At 46.2% G+C, this 21,918-nt stretch overlaps 1 protein-coding gene across 9 annotated transcripts in view; it reads left to right on the forward strand.

Annotated features, from left to right (window-relative positions):
* Positions 1–21,918, forward strand: part of LOC126457297 (GMP synthase [glutamine-hydrolyzing]) — a 178,771-nt gene that overhangs the window by 55,896 nt on the left and 100,957 nt on the right. For all 9 annotated transcript variants that reach the window (XM_050093475.1, XM_050093474.1, XM_050093476.1 and 6 more), the window contains 3 exons: positions 1,045–1,198; positions 6,953–7,096; positions 7,203–7,368. In XM_050093475.1, the coding sequence (XP_049949432.1) occupies positions 1,045–1,198; positions 6,953–7,096; positions 7,203–7,368 (464 nt within the window). The remainder of the gene's footprint in view (positions 1–1,044; positions 1,199–6,952; positions 7,097–7,202; positions 7,369–21,918) is intronic.

The following is a 21,918-nucleotide window of genomic DNA, read 5'->3' on the forward strand; positions in this document are numbered from 1 at the left end:
TAAAAAAAAGAACGGCACTTATCAGATCAAAGAAAAATAAGCAATCAATTCAAACCAGACGAAGCACGGGAAAAAGGAAGGGTACCCGTATAAATACGGATGGAGCGCCTGACGCATAGTAATGGCTACCTGGTAAAGCTTAACTGCTAAGCTTACGACTCGAACCAAACTACTGTAGCTGCATCATCATTCATTCAACCTAAATTGTGTCTCATATTACAATGGACCAACTTTGTTTCGATTTGGAGGTGCGGCCTAATTTCTCTCCCCTTGAATTTCAAGTCTCAAATTTCAGGTGCAGCTTGGATTCAGGAATTTTTTTTTTCCTAGATTTCGAGTCTCATTATTCATGTGCGGCTTAGATTTGAGTAAATACGGTGGTCTACACTTGTCTTTGCTATTCCTATGGGAGCAATTTTGTAGGGAATATTCCTAGATTACTGACATACATTCGGGTTTTGGAACACTCTAAGCATGACTTTCATGGGATAATCTGTGTCTGTCTTCAACTGCTTGCCAGTTCAGTTTTTTCAGCACCTGCATGACATTCCCCGATGGGTCAAACAAATCTTGTGACCATTCATGCTTCCCTTCTCTGTATAAATTCAATATCTCCTATTAGTCCTATTTGGTACAGATACCACCCACTTGAGCAATATTCTAGGATGAAGCGCACGAGTGTTTTGTAAGCAGTTCCCTTTGTGGACTTACTACACTCTTAACAATTAAATGAAGTCTGCTACCAGTTTTATCTATGGTTAAGTCAATGTAATGATTCCATTTCATGTACCTACAAATTGTCACACCCAGGTGCTGTGCGAGTTGACTTATTTCAACAGTGACTTGTTTATTAATGATGAACTGTCTTTCCGCTGTGCAGATAACTGTTCTCCCATTAATTTATCTGTTACTAATGGGAGTGGTTTTGTCTTAAGTGTGTCAACTTCACTTTATATGCAATTTTAGTAAATTTTGGCTGAATATTTAAATTGTTGGACCCAGTATGCTAGTGCTTTATGTATTATAGTTGTTATTTTGTTTCAGAGGCTTAGAAAAAGTCCAAAAAGTTCTCTTAACTCATGGTGATAGTATAGAAAAAGTGGCTGAGAGCTTTAGAATAGTTGCTGCTTCAAGTGTTTGTACAGCAGCAATAGCTAATGACAAAATGCGACTGTATGGTGTGCAATTTCATCCTGAGGTAATACATTAATGTTGATAATTTGATTAGCATACTTATCAGTTGATATTAGTTGCCTCTTGAGCTGAATGTTTTTCAAATGGTTCTGAAAAATTGACAACAAAAAAATTTTAAAAACATTTTTTTCACAAGCACTGCTTTGTGGGCCGACTTGCTACATTATGTACCCCTTCACATTTTTGGTATCATTTTTACATTCAAAGATTCTTATACCGAGAAGAATGTTATTAGTCTTACAACAGGAATTTAATATATTAGATGTAAGGCCCCATTAAATTACAGTGGTCCATTTAAATTTAAAATGTGTACTAGCTTAGTATAATCTGTAAGGTCAGATGTTTGATTGGGAATTTGTCTTTCATTATAAAATAAAAATGAAGAGCTTTTCAAGATTAGCCAGAATTCTATTTAGATTCAGCTGTGTTTCTATGACGAATTTTCCTTTTTTACGTAGTTATGTCCAGTTGTATTTTCACCTTATTTGCAGTATGTTGACTGCTCTGTCTGTGAAAGTTAGTAAAGTTAGTGCACCTGCATCCGATAGCACTTTTTTTATAATCTATATTGTACTGGGGTTTCCTTGTTGGATTTAATTCTTTGTTGAAAATTTACAGTTATGTATTGTTCACTTGTCTATGGGTTAAATACTTTAACATGGGTGTTTGTGCTTTTATCCCAATTTTTCTGTAACTCCCATCCCTCTTTATGATGCTGTTTGTGCAGCTCACAATACAGTGAAACCCCTATTTTATGTTATTGTGCAGTTCAGACTTAAAAAATGCAAAATCGAGAAAAATGCAGTGTTGAGGAAACCATTGAAACCTCCCAAATACGAGCAAAAATGTATGTAATTGGTGTATGTGATTAAAATTCATAATCCTCTCCAATACATTGTATAAAATCTGCGAAAAAGAAGGAAATTTAATGTACAGTGCAATGTTTATACAGGAATTTGTGGTAATTAATTTCATCAATTCTTAAAAAATCACAGGTGTGTAACAGCAAGTAAAAACTTGTCAAAAAATCGAAATTGGTATCTGGATACAAGGTAATGGAGCTGTTTTCTGACATGCTATGACCACAAATTATATGTCAAAACGTGTGTTTTTTGAAAGAGGTTTCATTTGTGCTCATCCAGAAAAAAGCAAAAATTGATGAACATGGTGAATTAAATCAAAAACTGTGAAGTACGGTGAATGGCGTCGGAATCTAATGTGTGGGGTGGGTTCTGTCGACGAGAGAAACAGAGATGTGCGTTTCTCTACGCTGTGTAAAGTGTAAATTTAAAAGAAAGCTCAAGCACCACAGTTTCTCTTCATGCCATCTGTCATTGTTGTGAATCTTTACAGTCTACAGTGTGTGGTGCAAAATGTATTCGTGAGTAGTGTATACAGTTGCTATAACTGTATTGTATCAGATTTGTAAACAAAAGTCTTTTAAAATGTGCTATTGCAGAACCATTGTTCTATTTCTGTGTGACATCTCTGCCATGGCACTTGAGCTGCACGAAAAGTATATTTTCTGCACTTCACAAAATGCTTTCACCCTACCTGCCACTACCATTGTTCAAGGGCCACTACCCCTCACCACTCCACACATTCAGCAAGTGAGCTCATTTTACATGTGTTAGTGTGGTGTGGTGGCTGCGCTGGCTATTGGGTGATGTAACAAATTGCCAGCCAGTAAGCGCTCACTAGCCGGAAATGGCCGACGTTTCTTGTATTCTGACCAAGCATGAGTTTTTGAGACTTGATGTTTGAATTTAAAAGAGTGATGATTGATATTGTTGCTTAATACTGTACATTGGAAATATATTAAAAAAGACAAGACAGAGCTAGAAGCGTCACAAGATGATGTGGCAGCTGGGCTCGTTCATCACATATTTCACGTATTGCCTCGGTCCAGAACACTTCGCGTCGAATGTCCTGTTTTTAAATTGCTGCCCCAACCTAGCAGTAGTTGTTTCATAAATGTATAATTGTGCAGTGAAGCTAAATGTTGCAAGTTGTGTTGGTGACGCTGTTTGTGGATTCAGTCAGTATTTCCTGTAACGTGTCCCCCCCCCCCTTCCCCCTCCACAAGAGGCCTAAAATTTTCCTTTAACTCTGCTATCACCTGCAGTGTGAACCGTCTATCTTTTGTGCCACCTATAACTTGTTCAGTCACATTAAACATCAGTAGGACGAAAATGTGAAGAAGTCAAGTGAGATGTTGAGTAAGAACATAGAATCGAGGTAAAGCTGACTAGGAAGAAATCGAGAATATGTGAATTTCTAGCATTGGTCGCATGTGTGTTTCACAGGTGCTGTGAATTTATAGCGTAGAATCAGATAAAATATAAAATTGGAGAACATGAAATTGAAGTTCCACTGTGTTATAAAAAAGTTACATTGCTACTCTTCATAAAGTTGTTATCCACAACGTCCAGCTCCATCGCATACCCTTTTTGCCACAATTACACACCAGTTTTGAGAAATGTATACCATCAATATAAGAAAGCGTGACTGTGGTGCTCTGAGGTGGTATTGCACAGCCGAATTGGAAGAGGCCGTACTGCATTACTGCATCACATTGAAGAGAACCCATCAACAAGTACACAAGCAATTGCACAGATGTTACCCTCAGCACTGTCTAGTATGTTCTGGATCCCACCTAATATATAACTTGTAACAATGTTCACATTACCAGCATGTTTTCAAATGGTTGTAGTACGGAAACTGTATGTTTCTGGACATGGGTTCCTGTTCAAAATATTATCTACTCAGTCCCCTCTATAACTGCTAGATGTTTCTAAGGGAATTTTAGAGCACTCAGCTAATATGGCTCATGTATAGGTTGGCATGAGATGGGTACCATTTGGTTGCCCATTGTTGAATCACAGATTTGTTTGTAGGTAGGCGATGCCTTCAAAGATAAAGTAATTGTGGCTGAGGGTATAGTTGGTCATGATGACCAGTCTGGTCAAAGTCATCGCCTATCCCATCTAAGGCGCACTGACCTGTGAAAGCAGTCATGTGATCTACAAACTAAGCTGCGACCATTGTGCTGCTTTCTGTACCCAACTGTCTGTCGGCAAGAATGGCCATCGATAAACTGTGGCCATGTGACAGCTGGACAACACAGTTGCTGAACATGCCACCCAACACAATGTGCTTCACCAAAGTAACTGCTTGAAACCTTGCACCATGTGCGTTCTCCGTACCAGCACCATTTTTTCTGAATTGTGTGGATGAGAACTCTCCCTACAATATATTCTATGGTCACATAATTCCCTTGGCCTCGGCCTTCACTAGTCCTTGTCTTTCACCCACCTATCCCCATTCCTGCTCCTACTCCAGCACTCCAGAACCTTCCATTCCACCAGCACACCCACTAGTATTTTCCCTCTCCTCTATTTCTCTTCTTTTTCTGCTCCTCTTCCCTCCCCCTCCCCCTCTTCTCTCAAACCGCCCAACTGCCATACCCTGTTCCGACCATGTCCTTGTATGCTACCAGAAGCAGCATTACGTCCTCTCCCACCCTACCCTGCTGTCCCTCCCCATCTCTCTCCCTGCTCTAGCTTCCTCCTTAACCCCAGGATCCACAGATTGCATCTCCCATCAGGGGCAGTTGCTAGCAGTTCAGCCAGGGATAATTGGCATAGTGCTTAAGTGTGTGAGAGCTGTGCTAGTATGGATTTTGTGTGTGTGTGTGTATTTTGTTTGTTTGTTTGGACGCACACACGCGCTACTTTAGGAGAAATGATTTTGGCTGATAGCTCAGATATATAGCAGTATTTTTGCTGTGCCTGTCTGCAGCTTAACATCTCCAGATATGGTGAATTGCAATCCACCCTTTTAATAATCTTGTTGTTATTGCATCCTGAATTTTCCTTTGTTTGTGTTTGCATTTGCCCACCTTTGAGTTTGCCTTCCCTTTCCTTCTCTTTCACTCCCCCTCTCCTTCTCCCCCTCTCCTTCTCCCCCTCTCCTTCTCCCCCTCTCCTTCTCCCCCTCTCCTTCTCCCCCTCTCCTTCTCCCCCTCTCCTTCTCCCCCTCTCCTTCTCCCCCTCTCCTTCTCCCCCTCTCCTTCTCCCCCTCTCCTTCTCCTTCTCCCCCTCTCCTTCTCCCCCTTTCCTCCTCCCCCTCTCCTTCTCTCCCTCTCCCCCTCCCCCTCTCCTTCTCTCCCTCTCCCCCTCCCCCTCTCCCCCTTCTCCCCCTCTCCTTCTCCCTCCCCCCCTCTCTCTCCCTCTCTCCCCCATCTCCCTCTCTCCCCATATCTCCCTCTCCCCCATATCTCCCTCTCCCCCCTATCTCCCTCTCCCCCCCATCTCCCTCTCCCCCCCATCTCCCTCTCCCCCCCATCTCCCTCTCCCCCCCATCTCCCTCTCCCCCCCATCTCCCTCTCCCCCCCATCTCCCTCTCCCCCCCATCTCCCTCTCCCCCCCATCTCCCTCTCCCCCCCATCTCCCTCTCCCCCCCATCTCCCTCTCCCCCCCATCTCCCTCTCCCCCCCATCTCCCTCTCCCCCCCCATCTCCCTCTCCCCCCCCATCTCCCTCTCCCCCCCCATCTCCCTCTCCCCCCATCTCCCTCTCTCCCCCATCTCCCCCTCTCCCCCCATCTCCCCGCTCTCCCCCCTTTCCCCCCTCTCCCCCTCTTTCCCCCCTCCCCCATCTTTCCCCCCTCCCCCCTCTTTCCCCCCTCCCCATCTATCCCCTCCCTATCTACCGCCTCCCTATCTACCCCTCTCCCTCTACCCCTCTCCCACTCTCCCCCCGTCCCCCTTCTCCCCCCGTCCCCCTTCTCCCCCCGTCCCCCTTCTCCCCCCGTCCCCCTTCTCCCCCCGTCCCCCTTCTCCCCCCGTCCCCCTTCTCCCCCCGTCCCCCTTCTCCCCCCGTCCCCCTTCTCCCCCCGTCCCCCTTCTCCCCCCGTCCCCCTTCTCCCCCCGTCCCCCTTCTCCCCCCGTCCCCCTTCTCCCCCCTTCTCCCCCCGGCCCCCCTCTCCCCCCCCCCGTCCCCCCTCTCTCCCCCCCGTCCCCCATCTCTCCCCCCGTCCCCCCTCTCTCCCCCCCGTCCCCCCCGTCCCCCCTCTCTCCCCTCCGTCCCCCCTCTCTCCCCTCCGTCCCCCCTCTCTCCCCCCGTCCCCCTTCTCTCCCCCCGTCCCCCCTCTCTCCCCCGTCCCCCTCTCTCCCCCGTCCCCCTCTCTTTCCCCCCGTCCCCCCTCTCTTTCCCCCCGTCCCCCCTCTCTTTCCCCCCGTCCCCCCTCTCTTTCCCCCCGTCCCCCCTCTCTTTCCCCCCGTCCCCCCTCTCTTTCCCCCCGTCCCCCCTCTCTTTCCCCCCGTCCCCCCTCTCTTTCCCCCCGTCCCCCCTCTCTTTCCCCCCGTCCCCCCTCTCTTTCCCCCCGTCCCCCCTCTCTTTCCCCCCGTCCCCCCTCTCTTTCCCCCCGTCCCCCCTCTCTTTCCCCCCGTCCCCCCTCTCTTTCCCCCCCTCTTTCCCCCCGTCCCCCCCTCTTTCCCCCCGCCCCCCCCCTCTTTCCCCCCGTCCCCCTCTCTCCCCCCGTTCCCCTCTCTCACTGTCTCTGTCTCTCTCACTGTCTCTGTCTCTCTCTCCTCTCCCCCTCTTCCTCACCATCTTTTTTTGCTTCTTGTGACTCGTTTTCCTACTTATGCACCTCGAATTGTTTGAGTTGTTTGTCTGAATGTACATATTTTTAGTTAGCATGTTTGAATCTGAAACTTCTTCTCATGTTGTTGATTACAATTATCATTATTATAGGTAGATCTCACACCAAATGGAAATGTAATGTTGAAAAATTTTCTGTTTGATATTACGGGTTGTACTGGCAACTACACTCTACAAGGAAGAGAAATAGAATGCATTAAGTACATAAAAGAAACTGTGGGAAACAACAAAGTACTGGTAAGTGTGTGTGTGTGTGTGTGTGTGTGTGTGTGTGTGTGTGTGTGTGTGTGTGTGTGTGTGTGAAATTATTTAGTGTTAGTAATTGATGCACATCCTTTTACAGTTGTTAGTCAGTGGTGGTGTGGACTCTACAGTATGTGCTGCTCTGCTTCATAAAGCATTGCACGAAGATCAAGTCATTGCTGTTCATATTGATAATGGGTTTATGAGGAAGAATGAAAGCCAGAGAGTTGAGCAGTCGTTAGAAAAACTGGGACTGAGATTGAAAGGTAATCACCACTCATTTTCATACTTGTATTTGTACATCATAATTTATACTGCCTGACAAATTAAGCACCTGGAAGGGAAGGAGGAAATGAAATAAAACTTCATGGCTTGAGAGGGTAGTGATGTTATTGCAGGGATTACAATATGGAGTCAGATTTATAAAGCACATGGCAATATCAGCCCACTTACCAGTGTGACACTGCAACCCATCTGGCTTGGATGCTTGCACTGATTTGGTTGGAAATGATGTCATAAAGCCATTTGATCATCTCCTGAGGCATGTTGACCCACAACTGTTGTAACCGGTCCTTCATGTCCTAGATATTGGTAATGGAGTGAAGTTGATGTCTGAGCTGGTCCCATGTGCTGTGGCGTCAGATCTGAGGACACTGCTGTCCAAGGGAGTACCTTAATGTCACACAGACAGTTGATAGAGAAATATGCAATGTGGAAAAAATGGCACAAAGGTACTTTTACATGAGAGGTAACAAATGAAGATTCAGGACTTCCTTGACTTATTGTTGTACTGTCAGAGTTCCCTCAATCTCTAAGAGCTATGATGTAAATTCCTGCCTAGTTCCTCCTTACGCGATGTCACCTGGAGTAACATTGCTGTGCCTCTCCAGAACATTGGAAGAATGAGACTACTTACCCAGTTATCACTCACGATGATCATCCGTGGTACTATAGAACCGCGCTTCATCACTGAACGCAATGTGACGCCATTCATTGGCAGCCCATGCTTCTGTCATGGCACTAATCTAAAAGCAGCTGTTTGGTGGTGCTAACTGCAGCTTATACATTGGACAGTAATTCCCGAGTTTGACCAAACTACTGCTAGTCTCAGACCAAGGGTGCAGCATTATGCACTACGTGCTTGGTGCACAGTGCAGCAATCCTTCTTTATGGTGGTCAGACGTGGTTGACCAGAATCTGCATGCTCTTATGTCCCATGCAGTCCATCACCATACCATTGTCACCTCCAAATGCCCCACAAATCTGGATATTGTAGATTTGACCAGTTGTCAAAGACACTATTGATAATGCTGCTTCGTACAAGTGGCATCTCCATGTCAGTCACAATGTTCACTTAACATCTCACACTGTTCATGCCAATTACATATAGCCTACCAGGCTTAGTAACAACACTAAACATGAACAGCAGTAATGCAATCTGGTGATTAGTCTACCTGTCACAGAGAATTACAACTCTTAATTGTTTAAATTTCTGTTGGTGATGTGTATATGCACAAAGTTATATGACATCTGACCATATCTTCTGGTTGTTTCACTTTTTCTTTCAGGCATTGAATTAATTGTTTGTTGCAGTTTATCACTTGGAGAAAACTGTGATAATATAGTACTCATGAGTGCTATAGATTGAAGTGCAGTTTTAGAAAGAATTAATTGAAGGCAGCTTGTTTGTTAACAGTATCAAGAGTAGTGGTGTCTAAGCTGACAATGGCGTACATAACTGTTGCAAGACAAGACCTGTATTGTGTGGCAGTGATTATAACTACCAAAGATTCAATGAACAGTGGATAATCCAGGATCGAGTAACAGTATTATGAAAGGGTAGATTGCCACTCGTCATATACAGAAGACCTTGTGTCAAAGAAAAGACTGCTGTACATTTAAGCTTTTGGCTTACAGCTATCTCATACATAACCACTGTCTCTGGCACTCGGGAATTTATGAGGAATTGCAAGACATCCTAAACAAGATTAATGGATGACTTTAATGCAAAAGTGGGAACAAAGCTAAAAAATTACTGTTTGTTAGAGAACATCTGTTTTGATATGAGGAACAAGAAGAGACATATGATACTGGAATTTTATGAGGAAAAAACTGAATATACATACTAAATAATTTTTTTTCAGGGGAAAATGTAGGCTGGAAATAGACATGGAAAGAAGCAAGCTGAATTAAAAATGAGACTAGTTACTTGCTGCCAAATAATAAACAATTTATGCTAGATATTTCAGCTTTAAACCGGAACAGGATTTCTAATGGTCACAGACTAGTAAGATGCACAGTAAAACTGGACACTAGGGTAGAAAGAATTAACCTTATTACACACAAATCCAGTTTCATTCATTCAAAAAATTTAAGTATTAAAGAATAAAAAAAAGGCAGAATATAGATAATGGAAGGAGTGTGGGTAACAATTCACTGCTGTGGTATGGTATGATATTGTATAGTATAGCATAGCACAGTGCAGTATCAAGGTATAGCATGGTTGACTGCTAATCAAAACTTAACGAGTCCAGGTTTGATTCCAACTGACTAGATTCTCAATAAAAATCGTCAGCAGTGTTGATCATTGAGATAGGGTTTAAGGAGTAGCCTTCATTCTGCAAATAAAAGATGGCAGAGGAATGGATAAATACTCATGACGGCATCTTGTCATTGAGATGGAAAACTTCCTCCAAAGGTGGAAGAATCAGCAATAATAAACAAGAGGATGCAGAAGGCAATGGCAACAACTGGATCAATAACACATTGTGTATCTACAGGAAATGTGGCTTTAATTGGGAAGGCATCATGATGATCTGCCCATTGGCAAAAGATTGTGCATTAGTGGTCCTTCAGATATCCAGGAGGGCTGCCAAGGAGGTTATGACCATGAGGAAAAGATGGAAAAATTTGTGCCACTGTAACATTGTTGGGGGTGTGGAATGTCAGAAGTGTGAAAAGAAGTGCAGAGGCAGTCTAGATACAGTAGAAATCAGTGAAGAGAAATGGTAAGAAGATCAGAATTTTTGGTCATATAAATATAGGTTGATAGCAGCAGCAGCAGCATAAAATGATACAAGGGTAGGATTCGTTTTGAATGTGAAGCTAAGACAGAGTGGATCACTGTGGAGAGTTTAGTGATAGGATTATTCTCATCAGAACCAACAACAATCCGTTGCAAATAACAATATTTCTGGTATAAATGCCAGAGTCACACATTGTTTATACTTCTGTGTGTTCACATGCTGACCAACATCATCAATTATGATTGCAGTGGGTACAGGACCATTGGGATTCAGCCGTCGATCAGTGGAAACATGTCAGAACTTTGGGTGAATTACATTTTTGCTACACTAGGTTGCTGGTCATCTCCACATATGTCGTCACCAAGGTGAGTGGACCCCCTGCGGGTTCGGAGGTTAGAATAGGCCCGCGGTATTCCTGCCTGTCGTAAGAGGCGACTAAAAGAAGTCTCAAACGTTTTGGCCTATATATGATGGTCCCCTCTCTGGTTTGACCTCCATCTTTCCAAATTCTTCCGCAGAGCGAGCCAATTAGGGAAGGGCGCCTTACATGGTGCATTTTGTCCATCGTGCATTGAGACCTCTAGCCGGCTTTATCGTCGTCGCATTGCTGTCCCGCTCGTTCTCCATCTCTTGGGCAAGGATACGTTCCTGGGTGCAATTTCCACTATGCACTGTGCAGTGTTGCTTTTTGAGGAGGCGACGACCATGCACTTTATTGCACCTAATATCCAGCATGGTAATCAGTCTGTTGTTGTGGGGCCGCCATGTACCCTGTTGGTTGTAGCCCCCTGTCAACACAGGGATCGCTCTACTGTTGCCTGCGCTGTTAACTCCCCACGTGTGCCAAGGATAGATGCCCATCTCCCAGGGGCATCAGGACTCCCGGCAATGGCCATCCTGCCAGGTGGCCCTTGCTGTGGCTGGATGGCGCTCGTGGGGAGGGCCCTTGGTTGGAGTAGCTGGCATCATGGTGGATGACATGCAATGAAGTGTGGCACATCATCTCTTGCTGGTGGCCAGCCACCAGCAGTCTCTAAGCGTTCGAGGGCTCACTTTAAAGCTAACGTGTATGACCCCAAATGGTTCCCCACTCTGGCCACACCATGGGAGGAACAAAAGGCTATGAATGACAGCGAAACGTATTTGCCCCGGTATCTCATCTGTACCAGAGCTGACGGGGAATCTTTTGCGTCCGTGAAGCCTCAGTTGTTTGTAGAGCATTTAGAGGACAAGTTCGGGGAGGTGGAAGGCTTGTCCAAAATGCGGTCAGGGTCAGTCTTGATAAAAACAGCATCCTCCGCCCAGTCACGAGCCTTGCTCACTTGTAAGAAGCTGGGGGATGTTTCTGTTACTATCACCCCCCATAAAAGCTTAAATATGGTCCAGGGCATTATTTTCCACAGGGATCTTCTTTTACAGTCCAATGACGATCTGCGCGCCAACTTAGAGCGACGAGGTGTCCATTTCGTCCGGCGCGTCCACCGGGATCCGAGGGATCATCAAGTTGCCACCAGTGCCTTCATCTTGGCCTTCGAGAGTGACACATTATCTGAGAAGGTCAAGGTGATGGTCTACAGCTGTCATGTCAAGCCATATATCCCTCTCCCGATGCGGTGCTTCAAGTGTTGGAAGTTCGGCCTTATGTCCTCCCGCTGTGCTTCCAGCCTCATATGTCGCAATTGTGGTCGTCCATCCCATCCTGATACTCCATGTGCCCCGCCTCCCATCTGTGTCAACTGCGGAGAGCAGTTGCCGGACTGTAAGATTCTACAGAAGGAACGGAAAATAATGGAATACAAGACCCTGGACCGACTGACCTACACTGAGGCTAAGCGGAAATTTGAATGACTTCATCCAGTACGCATGACTTCATCTTATGCCACCACTGTCACTCCTGCTACAGTTCCCATAGCAGCACCACATACCAACAGGTCTCAGAGCCAGAGGACCACACCTGCTGCCTTGATGCTGGGGACCACTTCTCTCTCTGTTGCTCCTGCACCACCTACCTCGGGAGCAGCACCCCATCAACCACCGGGGACACCAGTCCCCACTTCTAAGTCGGAGAAGCATAAGTCTTCTTCGTCCTCTCTCGCTAGGAAGGGATCCCTTGGGTCACTCGCTTGCCAGATTCCTACCAGCGGCACAGCAGACACCCACCAGTGGCTGAAGAAGCCACAGGTCGCTGGTGGTCGAGCTTCACGATCCTCTTTGGTCCTGGAGACTGACTCAAAAAAGCCCTCCCAGCAAGGGCAACCAAAGGAACAGCGCGAGAAAGCGAAATTGAAGACCCCTAAGACCAAGGCACCTGCGGTGGCACCTACTCCACTGCTACCTACAAGCTCTGCGTCTGAGGATGAGGTGGAGATCCTTGCGTCCGCCGAGGACCTCGATCTCGCCGGTCTCTCGGACATGATGGATGTCACTCCTGTCGGCACTCAATTAGTGGCAGCAGGTGACCCAGCAACATAATTTGCCTCCTCAGTCCCTTCATGCCTTTCTCGGCCATGGACAATATCATCCTCCAGTGGAACTGCCGCGGTTTCTTCCACCATCTTGCTCAGCTCCGACAACTTCTCAGCCTTCACCCTTTCTTCTGCATTGCTTTTCAAAAAACTTGGTTTCCAGCGATGCGAACCCCCACCCTATGTGGCTATCGGGGTTGTTATAAGAACCGGGCAACTTATGAGAGGGTACCTGGTGGTGTCTGCATCTACGTCCTTCACTCTCTTCACAGTGAGTCTGTCCCTCTACCACCTTTAGAGTCTGTCACTGTTCGGGTGTGGACGCCTCAGGCTGTTACTGTCTGCAGTCCGTATCTTCCACCAGATGGTGATGTCCCGCAGCATGTCCTGGCTGCGGTGATAGCCCAATTGCCACCACCTTTTCTGTTACTGGTCAACTTCAAAGCCCATAACCCTCTGTGGGGTGGATCAGTGGCAACGGACAGAGGCAGCACCGTTGAGCATGTATTGGCACAGCTCGACCTTTCCGTTTTAAATGATGGTGCCTTCACGCATTTCAGTGTGACCCATGGCACGTACTCAGCCATCGACTTTTCGATCTGCAGCCCTGGTCTCTTACCGTCTGTCCAATGGAGTGTGCATGACGACTTGTATAGTAGTGACCACTTTCCAATCTTTCTGCCACTGCCACAGCGTCACTCTTCTGGGCGCCCCTGCAGATGGGCTATGAATAAAGCTGACTGGGACTTGTCCTCCTCCATTGTCACTATTGAGCCTATTTCCAATGAAGCCATTGATGCGGTGGTTGACTCGGTCACCACCGGCATCGTTACTGCTGCAGAATCTGCCGTTCCCCATTCTTCTGGGTACCCTCGGCGGAGGACTGTGCCTTGGTGGTTGCCTGAGATCGCTGAGGCGATTAAAGAATGCCGGCGGGTGCTCCAGTGACACAAGCGACAGCCCCCATTAGAACACCTCATCGCCTTTAAATAGCTGCGTGCGCGGGCCTGCCGCATCATTCGCCAACACAGGCAGGAGTGCTGGGAAAGGTGTGTCTCAACCATTGGCCTCCTTATCTCTCCATCGCAGGTTTGGGCCAAGATTAGGTGCTTCTATGGCTATAGGACCCCTGTCAGCATCCCTGCGCTCTCACTGAATGGAGAAGTTTGTACTGACTCCGACATAATTGCAAACTGCGTGGCAGAGAATTTTGCTCTGAGTTCCGCTTCTGGAAATTACCCACTGGCCTTCCGCTCCCTGAAAGAGCGGTTGGAACGTCGGAGCCTTTCCTTTCACACACGCCAACCTGAAACCTACAATGTTCCATTCAGTGAGTGGGAATTCAAAAGTGCCCTAGCCGCTTGCCCTGATATGGCTCCCTGGCCAGATAACATCCACTGTCAGATGCTCAAACACATCTCGGCAGACTGCCAGCGACGCCTCCTAGACCTTTACAACCATATCTGGGTCGAGGGTGAGTTCCCTCCGCAATGGCAGGAAAGCATCATAATCCTCATTTTGAAACCTGGCAAGAACCCACTGGAGGTGGACAGCTACCACCCCATTAGCCTCACCAACGTTCTTTGCAAGTTGCTCGAATGCATGGTGAGCCGGCGGCTGAGTTGGGTACTTGAGTCTCGGGGCCTTCTGGCTCTGTCTCAGGGTGGGTTCCGTAAGGGCCGCTCTGCCGCCGATCATCTGGTGAGTCTGGAGTCTGACATCCGTACAGCCTTTGCCCGCCGTCAGCACCTTGTCGCTGTCTTTTTTGACATGCGGAAGGCATACGATACGACATGGCGACATCACATCCTCTCTACGCTTCATGGCTGGGGTCTTCGGGGTCCGCTGCCGATTTTCGTATGAAATTTTCTGTCGCATTGTATCTTCTGCGTGCAAGTTGTGGCCACCTATAGTTCCACCCAAGTTCAGGAGAACGGGGTACTGCAGGGATCTGTTTTAAGTGTCTGCCTGTTTTTAATTGCAATTAATGGGCTCGCTGCGGCGGTGGGAACGTCTGTCTCAGTGTCCTTGTATGCTGACAACTTCTGCCTCTACTACAGCTCTATTGGAATTGCAGCTGCTGAATGTCAGCTGCAGGGCGCTATCCGCAAGGCGCAGTCTTGGGCTGTAGCGCATGGCTTCCAGTTTTTGGCTGCCAAGACCTGCGTTATGCATTTCTGCCGGTGATGCACTGTTCACCCTGAGCCAAGGCTTTATCTTGCCAGCGAACCTCTTGCTGTGGTGGAGACCCATCGGTTTTTGGGTGTGGTTTTTGATTACCGATTGACTTGGCTCCCTCACATTTGGCAGCTTAAACAGATTTGTTGGTGACATCTTAATGCTCTGCGTTGCTTGAGCCACACCAGCTGGGGAGCCGACCAGTCTACCCTCTAATGGCTCTACCAGGCGTTAATTCAGTCCCGTCTGGATTATCGGAGCCTGGCTTATGGTTCAGCATCCCCTTCTGTGTTGCGGGTGCTGGACCCCATCCTTCACAGCGGGATCAGACTTGCCACTGGAGCTTTCCGGACCAGCCCTGTGAACAGCATACTTGTGGAGGCAGGTGTCCCTCCACTGCGGTTACGGCACCAACGTTTACTGGCCGCTTATGCTACACACGTTTGTAGCTTGCCTGAGCATCCCAACTATCATCTCCTGTTCCCTCAGTCTGTCGTCCATCTCCCAGAACGTCGGCCCCGTTCGGGTTGTACAATTGCAGTTCGTGTCGGAGAGCTTCTCTCCAGGCTTGGGGTTTTCCCTCTTCCACCTCTTTTCCGGGCCCCTCTGCGTACACCCCTGTGGTGTGTGCCCTGCCCATGCATTCGGCTCAAATTGGCACAGGGCCCGAAGGACTCGGTCCCTCTTGAGGCCTTCTGCCGCCACTTTCTTTCCATCCTTGCCACGTATCAGGGCTCTGGTGTTGTCTACACTGACGGTTCGATGGTTGCTGGTTGTGCCGGTTATGCTCTCACTCTAGGGGACCATTACGAACAACACTCATTGCCGGCTGGCTGCAGCGTTTTCACTGCTGAGCTGGTCGCCATCTCTCATGCCCTAGAGTATATCCGCTCCTGCTCAGGTGAGTCCTTCGTTATCTGTAGTGACTCCCTGAGCGGTTTACGAGCTATCGACCAGTGTTTCCCTTGCTCTCGTCTGGTGATGGCTGTCCAGGAGTCCCTCCATACTCTTGTCCGTTGCGGCCGCTGTGTGGTCTTTGTGGGAACCCCTGGTCGTGTCGGCATCCCGGGCAAGGAACGTGTTGACATGCTGGCCGAACAGGCTGTCAGTGCACCAGCCTTATCGATTGGGCTTTCGGAGAGTGACCTCAGGGCAGTTTTGTGGCAGAATGTACTTCCCACCTGAGGGTGAAGAATGACGCACCCTGCCTTCACCACACAAACTTTGGGTCATCAAGGAGGCTACCGGTGCGTGGCGGTCCTCCTTGTGGGTCTCTTGCAAGGAGTCTGTTGTCGTCTGCCGGCTGCGCGTTGAGCACACCCGGATGACACACGGCCACTTATTGCGCTGTGAGGACCTACCTCTGAGTCGCTGCGGATCTGTTTTGACAGTGGTCCACATTTTGTTGGAGTGTCCCCTTTTAGTTGTGCTCAGGCAGACGTTTGCGCTGCTTGGTATGCTCCCTACCCTTTTAACAGATGACACTGCCATGGCAGGCTTAGTTTTGCATTTTATTTGGGCAGGGTTTCTTTATCACTTTATATGAGTGTTTGTCATTTTTTTGTTTTGAGTCTGTCCTTTGGCCTACAATTTTAGACTCCCCCCCCCCCCCCCCCCCCCTTTTTTTTTTTTAAAGGCAGTTGGCTTTTCCTTTTTTGTCTCTATGGTCGGCCAAACACTGTCTCACGTCACACTCTGTGTTATTTTAATTCCTTTTGTCTGGTCTCTGTTTGCGTCTTTCTTGTCCTGTGTCGTCTGTTGTCATATCCATTGTTTGTTTTTATTCTGTGTGGGTGTTTGAAGTTTTGGAAAAAGGAACCGATGTCCGTAGCAGTCTGGTCCTTCAATCCCACAAACCAACCAACCAACCAAGGTGAGTGGCAGCTTGAAACGTGGAGCACGCCACGGCCGCAGGCTGCTGGGAATGGTTTTATGTTACGGGAGACATTCTTCTGCACTTGCATGGGACCTGTGACGGTAATCGAAGACACGCTGAAACTGTGAACCAACTGCATCCCTTTATGCTTGATGCGTTCCCCAATGGTGATGTCATTCTTCAGCAGTATAATTGTCCATGTCTTGTAGACAGAACCGTCCTACAGTGGTTTGAGGAGCATTATAGTGAACACACATTGAGGTCTTGGCATAAAAATCCACCTGATGTAAATCCTGTTGGGTCACTGTTGGGCGCCATCATCATGTATGCTAATCAGTGGCCTGGTATTTATGTGAATTGCATGACCTGTGCTTCGACGTCTAATGCCACATCCCTGCATTAACCTACCAACAAACTGTTGGATCCCTGATATGCAGAATCAGGGGTGTATTTTGTTCCAAAGACAGACAAACAAGCTATTAAGCAGGTGGTCATCATGTTTTGGCTCCTTAGTATATGTAATAGTTGTATATTGTAAGTTTTACAATGCTGCAGATACTGTGGTAATGGACACAAAGCAGTTAATTTGAACAGTGATAGAAAGTATTAAAAGGGCAGTTGGAGAAGCATTACAGACAAACAAATGTAGGTACAAGGAAAGTAACTACAAAGAAATCTTGGATAACAGGAGAAATATATCAACTGATTGAGGAAAGAAGAAAATACACCTTCAGGAAAAGAAACACACACAGCAAGCTAAGTCACATAAGAATGAGTTTAATAGGAAGCGAAGGGGATTTAAAGCAAATGGTTGCAAAAAAAACCATCAGGTAAACAGGAAGAACATGCTTCATTGTAACCTAAATTTGACTATATTGCCCAGTACAAAAATGTGTCTTTTTTTGCTTTATGAATAGTACAGTTCCTCAAGATTGTAGTTGGAAAAAAATTGCTTTGAAAGGATAAGAGCTCTGATTATTTTATTTCGTTTGACTTTTTGCAAGTAGCACACTTCCTGACAATGCCTAGACACAACCATTCTTGTGTTAACAGTTAAATGTATTCCACTTTCACATTTGCCTTTGCTGTATTGCTTTCTGAATTAATCGTATATGTTATAACTGACCATGTAGCCTTTTTATAACTGTTCAAATAATGCTGAACCTTAGCCTCCTTTGTCACCTGCCTCCATTTTTTTCTCTTTGTCACTTTCCTTCTCCAATTCCTGACGCCCATTGCTTTGAGGTGCTCTTATTGATCTGTAAGCCACCTTTTCCTCAATACGACTATCGTATTATCCATTTTCCTTCTTGTTAACCTTTTTCTTTGCCTTGTCATTATCCTGTAATTTATATGTGCTAGTGTGTGATATCTGCAACAATTCCATTTTAGGAGGTGGAGTTGTTAGCCCCATCCCCAATCCCAACCTGGAGGACCAGGATTTTCCCAGGGTTTTACTACTTTGGAAAGTTGGCTTTCCTTTGCCTTAGAGACCCCCCCCCCCTCCTCCAATGCATTATGAGACACACAATTCCTTTGACTGCTCTGTTGAAGCCTGTCTGTTTTGTGTGACCCTGCCAGCAGCTATGCTACCCTACTGTCAGCATCGCCCTAGACTTCACTGGAGCATGCAAACCCTCTTGCCTGGCACTGAAGGTGCCTTCTATAAGTCTGTGTCTCATGGGAGGGTTACTACATCATACCACTATCAATAATAGTGCCCCATTACAGGTTTTCTTTTTAAATGCCAAAAGTTTTTTGAAATCCCAAAAAGAAACCAGAAAACTCGCCAAAAGTTCTTGGTCCAACAACAGGATCCCCAGAAAAATAAATAACTGAACTTTAACAAACAACCCAGCAATGGCGCCCTCCTTGTAAGTCATCAAAACTGTAATACAAGAAAAATATGTGTACTCTGCATTTTCTTAGCCCTATTTTTGAGGGTATGTTCTGTTTACCATTTTGTAATATATACCTGTTTACCATTTTGTAATATATACGATGTGTAGATGTGTGACACACAAGAAATTTATCTGGTTCTATATTTACGAGGGCAGTTCAATAAGTAATGCAACACATTTTTTTTCTGAAACAGGGGTTGTTTTATTCAGCATTGAAATACATCAGGTTATTCCCCAATCTTTTAGCTACACAACACTATTTTTCAACGTAATCTCCATTCAATGCTACGGCCTTACGCCACCTTGAAATGAGGGCCTGTGTGCCTGCACGGTACCATTCCACTGGTCGATGTCGGAGCCAACGTCGTACTGCATCAATAACTTCTTCATCATCCGCGTAGTGCCTCCCACGGATTGCGTCCTTCATTGGGCCAAACATACGGAAATCCGACGGTGCGAGATCGGGGCTGTAGGGTGCATGAGGAAGAACAGTCCACTGAAGTTTTGTGAGCTCCTCTCGGGTGTGAAGACTTGTGTGAGGTCTTGCGTTGTCATGGAGAAGGAGAAGTTCGTTCAGATTTTTGTGCCTACGAACACGCTGAAGTCGTTTCTTCAATTTCTGAAGAGTAGCACAATACACTTCAGAGTTGATCGTTTGACCATGGGGAAGGACATCGAACAGAATAGCCCCTTAAGCGTCCCAGAAGACTGTAACCATGACTTTACCGGCTGAGGGTATGGCTTTAAACTTTTTCTTGGTAGGGGAGTGGGTGTGGCGCCACTCCATTGATTGCCGTTTTGTTTCAGGTTCGAAGTGATGAACCCATGTTTCATCGCCTGTAACAATCTTTGACAAGAAATTGCCACCCTCAGCCACATGACGAGCAAGCAATTCTGCACAGATGGTTCTCCTTTGCTCTTTATGGTGTTCGGTTAGACAACGAGGGACCCAGCGGGAACAAACCTTTGAATATCCCAACTGGTGAACAATTGTGACAGCACTATCAACAGAGATGTCAAGTTGAGCACTGAGATGTTTGATGGTGATCCGTCGATCATCTCGAACGAGTGTGTTCGCACGCTCCGCCATTGCAGGAGTCACAGCTGTGCATGGCCGGCCCGCACGCGGGAGATCAGACAGTCTTGCTTGACCTTGCGGCGATGATGACACACGCTTTGCCCAACGACTCACCGTGCTTTTGTCCACTGCCAGATCACCGTAGACATTCTGCAAGCGCCTATGAATATCTGAGGTGCCCTGGTTTTCCGCCAAAAGAAACTCTATCACTGCCCGTTGTTTGCAACGCACATCTGTTACAGACGCCATTTTAACAGCTCCGTACAGCACTGCCACCTGTCGGAAGTCAATGAAACTATACGAGACGAAGCGGGAATGTTTGAAAATATTCCACAAGAAATTTCCGGTTTTTTCAACCAAAATTGGCCGAGAAAAAAACTGTTGCATTACTTATTGAACTGGCCTCGTAAACTAAACAATAATAAAATGTTGAAACTACCTCTCTTGTTAATTTTCTTTTAGTATTTTGGAGCAGTTTAAAAGCGAAACATTACATTTCATCAAACTGGAAGCTAATTAATTATCAATAGTTCACCTAACATAGTAAAATATTCTTCCTGTTTTGAAAATGAAATCAATTTATTTGTACGTCAAGGGATAAAATAGAAAACAAAGTACAAGACAAATTTACTATCCTAGCTCAGTACATCTACTCAAAGAGATGAAAAATTCTACTGTTGATTGCTACATCTAATGGCACACAAGCAAAAGTGAAAATATGTACCTGATGAATAAACTATATAATTAATGTAAGACAGACAAAAAAAAGCATTCATAGTTAGTAAACCTTGTAAGATTAGTCTCCTGAAATAAAACACTGTTTTTCGTGGCCACACAGTATTTTAAACCAAACACACACACACACACACACACACACACACACACACACAGTGACAGATGTGCCTAACAGATGTTGATTGGCTACCTTTTGAGATAACTTGGGCTAGTGTGCGTTGGTTTGGGTGCTCCACTGCAGCATGGCAAGCAGGCTCCCAGCAGTCAGCTTTATGGTCAGTTGTGCAAGTGATGTAGATGACACATGGAAAGTGAAACAGGACGTCTGTGCATTGGTTCTCTGTGGCCCTACTAGTATCAACCTCGTTGAAGCATACCTCCAGCTCCACCATCACTAGCAGCGAATGTGGCAAAGTGGAGGGGGAACTGTGTAGGCCCACTCTTTTGCTGCTGTAGCAAACAGCAGAACAGTTAGGCATCTGTATGTGCAACAAAGAACTAAGTAAGTGCAGTTTGTAATGCTCCTATAATCTTCATTACTGTAAGCTTAAGTATTGCAGTGCCAAATACCAATGGGGGGGGGGGGGGGGGGGGGGGAACGTCCATTGTGCACGAAAGTGTCTACGTTGGTGAAAGCACTACACATCCAGTATACTAATAAAAACACTAAAAGCTATATAAATAACTGTTCTTAAAATTGATAGTTCCTTTCCTTTTTTGGGCTGTATTCAGTCTTCTTGCTGGTCTATATTGTCCTCAACTATCATTGTAGACATCATCACTGTCTTCCTCTGTCTCTTTTTTCCACTGTACCTTATTATAAAAAGGATAGATTACTACTTACCGTTAGTATTTGTATGGAATGTAACCATGTATGGAAGTGAAACATGGATGATAACTAGTTTAGACAAGAAGAGAATAGAAGCTTTTGAAATATGGTGCTACAGAAGAATGCTGAAGATTAGATGGGTAGATCCTGTAACTAATGAGGAGGTACCGAATACACTTGGGGAGAAGAAGAATTTGTGGCACAACTTGACTAGAAGGGATCAGTTGGTAGGACATGTTCTGAGGCATCAAGAGATCACCAATTTAGTATTGGAGCGTGGAGGGTAAAAATCGTAGAGGGAGACCAAGAGATGAATACACTAAGCAGATTCAGAAGGATGTAGGTTGCAATAATTACTTAGAGATGAAGAAGCTTGTGCAGGGTAGAGTAGCATGGAGGGCTACGTCAAACCAATCTTTGGAGTGAAGACCACAACAACAACAACAACATAACCACTTACCATATAGTAGAGATGTTGAGTTGCAGATACAAAAAGAGCGTATGTTAAACAAGTAAGCGTTCGTCTGACGAAGATGAGGTGGGGAGAGTATAGGACGGCTAGGTGCAGTTGGGAGATTTGACAGAGTGTGGGGAGTGTGAGGAAGAGAGAAGTAAAATGACTTTGGGTGCAGTGGTGGAATAGAAGGCTGTGTAGTGCTGGAATAGAAGGGGATAGGTGACTGAAAACAGTGAGCAACAAAGATTGAGGCCCGGTGAGTTACAGGAAT

The sequence above is a fragment of the Schistocerca serialis genome, chromosome 2, assembly GCF_023864345.2.
Source record: "Schistocerca serialis cubense isolate TAMUIC-IGC-003099 chromosome 2, iqSchSeri2.2, whole genome shotgun sequence".
Classification (NCBI taxonomy): domain Eukaryota; kingdom Metazoa; phylum Arthropoda; class Insecta; order Orthoptera; family Acrididae; genus Schistocerca; species Schistocerca serialis.